The sequence below is a fragment of the Carex rostrata genome, chromosome 17 (assembly GCF_964058835.1).
Source record: "Carex rostrata chromosome 17, lpCarRost1.2, whole genome shotgun sequence".
In the NCBI taxonomy this organism is placed as follows: Eukaryota; Viridiplantae; Streptophyta; class Magnoliopsida; order Poales; family Cyperaceae; genus Carex; species Carex rostrata.
The window spans coordinates 5,127,336-5,133,096 of NC_135934.1; the positions used below are offsets into that span (position 1 = coordinate 5,127,336).

At 39.8% G+C, this 5,761-nt stretch overlaps 1 protein-coding gene across 1 annotated transcript; it reads left to right on the forward strand.

The window, feature by feature from the left end:
* Positions 1 to 1,169: 1,169 nt before the first annotated feature.
* Positions 1,170 to 5,263, forward strand: LOC144568372 (uncharacterized). The gene is made up of 2 exons (XM_078318704.1): positions 1,170 to 4,158; positions 4,530 to 5,263. The coding sequence occupies exons 1-2, from the start codon at positions 1,563 to 1,565 to the stop codon at positions 4,919 to 4,921; spliced, it is 2,988 nt and encodes a 995-aa protein (XP_078174830.1). The 5' UTR covers positions 1,170 to 1,562; the 3' UTR covers positions 4,922 to 5,263.
* Positions 5,264 to 5,761: the final 498 nt, after the last annotated feature.

Sequence of the window (5,761 nt, forward strand, 5' to 3'; positions counted from 1 at the left end):
CATATGATTGTTGTACCAAAGGTCGAGAGTTCAATTCTCACTCACGATTTCGTAGCTTCAAGAGAGAGAGAGAGAGAGAGAGAGGAGATCCACTTACACTATTTTTTGGTGATATTGAATTACACTCTACATTTTAAAAATTTTCAAAATTCCAATAATCAATCCAAACCGCTCAACATGATGAATATATTAAAATGTGCTTGTAAATCAAAATTTACAATTTTTTTGAACTTTTTTTTTTACTATTTATTGAGTATTTTACAAAATCATTTTTTTCATCTCATTGAATATTTGTACCCATTTTAATAAATAGTACAAAAATTAAAAAAAATTTGTAAAATTTGATCTGCAAGCATATTTTAATATACTCATTATGTTAAACGGTTTGAATTGATTGTTTGAACTTTAAAAATGTAAAATGTAATTCAGTGTCACTAAAAAAAATGTAAGTGAATCTCCCTCTCTCTTTATAGATACATACATACATATATATATATATATATGAGTTAAATATGTACACGACGTTTTTCTGGTCTGTTGCACGCTCGAATGATGTAACTATTGCCGACAAGCTAAGGATAAATTTCTTTGACAAACCAAGTAATTTCTCTAATTTTACTTCCATAATAACAAATGCATTATGTTTTTCATTGATTTTTTTTTTTATATGAAAATAAATTATTCCTTTCGAGCAGGAGAGAACATGGCCTAGGATATTCAAAAGGAACTACTAATTAAAATGAAAATAAAAAAGAGCAGGCTGATTGACATTAATAGAATTATTTAACAACAAGCCGACAAGTTACTTAAAAGGTACAAATTCCACAGTTTGCAATTTCTACTTATCTTTCAATTTAATTTAAAAAAATTTGCGTGGATTGTCTTCAAGCAATTTTTTTTGGGTAATATTTCCATTGTTAGTATCTGTAATGAAGAAGAATCAATCCATAATTGATAATTCCATACTCTTTGTAATTCGGGAAAAAAGTAAAACCAAAGTCCGAGGTCTAATCAGCAAAAGAACCATTGGCTCCATAGTTAATGAACTGCTTACACAGTTACACATGGGCAATAGCGAACGCAATACCCTTTATTAAAATTAAAAGACACCAAACAAAGAAGCAAGCAATGAAGCAACCATAAAGGCATCAACCCAAACCAAAGCACACACGCACGGTAAACTAAATTGCGCAGAAACCCAAGTCTCGCTTTTAAAATTTTGACAGTCTCTTCTCTGTCTTGGAGTAAGTGCGCCTCTCTCTGCCCATCTACTACTACTCATCTCATCTCTTCTCATCTCTCGTCAGATGAGAGACATTGAGACAGAGAGCACACTACCCCATGGACCCGCCTTCCCTTCCATTCTGAATTCCTCATTTACACTTGTAAACCACCCACCTCAGGTGACCTCATGCTTTCTCTACACCTTCCCTTCCCCGTCACTCAAACAGAGTAATTGCTACTAAACTATACCAGTACCACCAGAAGCAATAAAGAAATCGCTTTCACCCAATTAACCTTTCAAACATTCTCTCTCTTGCGCTCTTCCGAGCTCTCTCGCCATGAGAAATTTGCTTCTTCTCTCATTCTTCCTCTTTTACCATGTCTATCTCTCCTCCTGTGTCAACCAAGAAGGTTTATCTCTGTTGGAGGCTAAGCGTGGCCTCGTTGACACGACAAACTCTCTCGTAAACTGGAAAGAAGGAGACCCGACACCGTGCAATTGGACCGGCGTCAACTGCACCGGTCCCACCGTCACCTTTCTCGACTTTACGAACCTCAACCTGTTGGGACCCTTCCCTTCGTCTCTGTGCAACCTTCCCAACCTCACGTTCCTCTCTCTATCTTTCAACTACATAAACTCCTCTCTCAATTGGTCGTCTCTTCAGCTCTGCCAATCCCTCACGCACCTGGACCTCTCGCAAAATTTGCTCGTTGGGCCGTTGCCGGATGCTCTCGACAAGTTGCCATCCCTAGTTCATTTAGATCTTTCAGGGAATAATTTCTCGGGCTTGATACCTCCTTCATTTGGCAAATTCCCGAAGATTGAACGGCTCTCTTTAGTTGCCAATCTTCTTAACGGTACCTTGCCGGAATTTCTTGGTGACCTCCTGACACTCCGGCACTTGAATCTTTCGTACAACCCATTTGCACCAGGCCTTGTCCCGTCTTCTTTATCCAAGCTCTCTTCTTTGGAAGTGCTATGGTTAGCAGGTTGCAACTTGAATGGCCCTATACCTCCCTCTCTCGGTCTTTTGACTAAACTTACTGATTTCGACCTCTCACTGAATCATCTAACTGGTACGATTCCGGCTACTCTCAATGGACTCTCAAGTGTGGTTCAAATTGAGCTTTATAACAATTCACTTACTGGTTCGATCCCCTCGGGTCTCTCGAAGCTCACCTCTCTTCGCCAGATGGATCTCTCCATGAACCAGCTTGAAGGGCCTCTACCTGCTGACATTTTTGACATACCTCTACTTGAAAGCCTCCACATTTACTCGAACAGGTTAACTGGTCCGGTACCGTCAGGTGTTGCTAAATCCACTTCCCTCGTCGAGCTCAGACTGTTTTCAAATCAACTAAATGGGACCCTCCCAGCAGACTTTGGCAAGAATGCACCTCTGATATGGCTCGACTTGTCCGACAATTTTTTTACCGGTGAAATCCCGGCGAGCATATGTGACCGTGGCATGTTAGAGGAACTGCTCTTGATCGATAACATGTTCACTGGACCGTTGCCACAAGGCCTTGCCAAGTGTAGCAGATTGACACGTGTCAGGCTGAAAAACAATCAGTTAACCGGTGAAGTACCTGCGGGGCTGTGGGGCCTGCCCCATCTCTATCTCCTTGAGTTAACCAACAACTCTCTAACTGGCAAGATTTCACCGGTCATTTCCAGTGCTGCCAACCTCTCTAAGCTAGTGATCTCTGACAATGAATTCACTGGAACCATCCCTTCTGAAATTGGTATGTTGTCAAAACTTTATGAAATTTCAGCTGGTAATAATAGGCTAAGGGGGCCCCTACCATCGACACTTGGCAACCTGGCTGAGCTTGGTCAATTAAACCTACATAACAATTCCCTCTCGGGTGATTTGCTTCGAGGTATTAAATCATGGGTTAAACTAAGTGAACTCAATTTGGCGAACAATGATTTCACTGGAGAGATTCCACCCGAGCTTGGTGCTTTACCTGTGCTCAACTACCTCGATCTATCAGGTAATCTCTTAACAGGCCAGGTACCAACTGAATTGCAAAACCTCAAGCTGAACCAGTTGAATTTGTCAAATAACAAGTTAACGGGTTCTCTGCCTCGTTTATTTGCGACTGAGGCATACAGAGATAGCTTTTTGGGCAATCACGGGCTTTGTGGGGACATAACTGGTCTGTGCCCGGATTCTGATGACGGGTCCCGCGCCCGACCGGGGTATGTCTGGATGCTCCGGTCGATTTTCTTATTTGCAGCAATTGTGCTTATTGTTGGTGTGTCGTGGTTTTATTGGAGGTATAAAAATTTCTCAAAGGCGAAAAAGGGTTTTGACAGGTCTAAATGGACTTTAACCTCATTCCACAAATTGGGATTCAGTGAATATGAAATTTTAGATTCTCTTGATGAAGATAATGTGATTGGTAGTGGTGCTTCTGGCAAGGTTTACAAGGCAGTGTTGAGCAATGGAGAGGCCGTTGCCGTTAAAAAGCTCTGGGGGGTGGTAAAAAAAGACGGTGATGGATTAAACCAAGCATCACTAATAGACGATGCTTTTGAAGCTGAGGTGGCAACTCTAGGCAAAATTCGGCACAAAAACATAGTCAAACTATGGTGCTGTTGCATCCACAAAGAATGCAAGCTTTTGGTTTATGAGTACATGCCTAATGGTAGCCTCGGTGACTTATTGCATAGTAGCAAAGGAGGCATGTTGGATTGGCAAACTAGGTACAAGATAGCATTAGATTCGGCTGAAGGGTTATCGTACCTACACCATGATTGTGTACCTGCCATTGTGCATAGAGATGTGAAGTCGAATAATATTTTGTTGGATGCTGAGTTTGGAGCAAGAGTTGCTGATTTTGGGGTTGCTAAAGTTGTGGAGACAATTGGGAACGGGTCCAATTCTATGTCGGTCATTGCCGGTTCATGTGGTTATATTGCTCCAGGTATGTGCTTTTCTACTGAAATTTATAAACACGCAAAGTAAACAAATACTGTTACAAGTTTGCAAGTTACCAGTACCCACGGATATACTTGGTTTCGATATTTATACCAACAAAAATAATTACTAGTAAGCCACATTACATCATGGTGCCTGATCTGTATATAGGTACTAAAAATGTTGAAAACATATAGCCGATGTTTACAAGTACAAGCTGGTCTGCTGGTGGTATTAAATTGCATAAACATTCCCTTATGTGTACAGCTATTTGTACTGTTTGACAAAAGAGAGGAAGTTTTTTTTTAAAAGAAAAAACTATTTAAGTCATTTGTTTGTAAAACTTATGCCTCTTCTGAAACTTGTATCTCCATTCAGAGTATGCATATACGCTTCGTGTGAATGAGAAGAGTGACACGTACAGTTTTGGTGTGGTTCTTCTAGAACTTGTTACCGGCAAGCCGCCAGTAGATCCTGAGTTTGGAGAAAAGGATTTGGTGAAGTGGGTTTCTGCCACAATCGATCAAAAAGGCATCGACCACGTCATAGACCCAAAACTTGATCTGGGGTTCAAAGAGGAGATCATGAAGGTGCTCAACATAGGCCTCTTGTGTGCAAGTTCTCTCCCAATAAACCGGCCTTCCATGCGCCGTGTGGTGAAAATGCTACAAGAGACACGGGCCGAGTGCAAGGCCAGGTCAGAGAAGAAAGATGGGCAGCTTTCACCTTATTTCCTAGACGAATCGTCAGATCATGGTAGTGTAGTGTGATTTTAGTGCTTTGCCTTGAAGGTGTTTGTTGAAATGCCCGACTGACCAGTAAAGAAGGCAAGCGGCGGGGTTATTTTTGTAATTTTGTTTCCCCTTTCCGCTATCTAATTAGGAGGCTTCATGCCAGTGTAGTTTCATGATTCCCGAAATTGGTTGCTTTTCGATGAGTTTGAGTTTGTGTGGTATGATATTATTTTGTTTGGAGATGCTTGTAAAATATAATAGCTTGATAAATTAGGAAGGAGAGGTGGGTTTATTGGCCTTGGCGCCAAATGTAACAATTTAAACTTCTTAATTTCCAAAATCTCTAAATGGAAATATGTCTTAAATTGCCACTTTTAAGTAGGAGCATTTTAAGTATTTGGATTTTTTTAATTAAAAGTGTTATGAATATACATTCAAATTTTTAATAAGGATATGTTTAACTTGAAAATCTCGAGTATGTGAAAAAAACCAGAAGGAAACAGCTGATGCCAATGAGGCGTACTATTACTAAAGTTGGTCTTCACTTTATTTAAAAACTGTAATGCAACGGCCGGTGATGTGCCAGACAGGATTTAGTGCTTTGCAATTCATTTTATTTTGTTTTAGTTCCAGCTAACACAGTGAAAGATTCCAAATTCAGCAATAATTCAACGAGACTTCAAGTTTATGAAATGAAATGTAATAGAAGTATGATTGAAAAATAGTTTCTTTTGTCATAGTAGATTTAAATTATTAGTACTCGGAATTTTAGAAAGAAACAAAACGCTGCAAATATTGGAAGTAACGAATAATTCACAAAGTTGAAAATAATTAATAAAAGTTGTTTATTCACCTGAGGGGTTGAAAATGAATAAT

Bases quoted from the DNA above. Each gene is read 5' to 3' on its own strand.
- LOC144568372 (XM_078318704.1), top strand. From the start codon at position 1,563: ATGAGAAATTTGCTTCTTCTCTCATTCTTCCTCTTTTACCATGTCTAT. The intron at 4,159-4,529 runs GTATGTGCTTTT...ATCTCCATTCAG, and splicing joins ATGTGGTTATATTGCTCCAG to AGTATGCATATACGCTTCGT.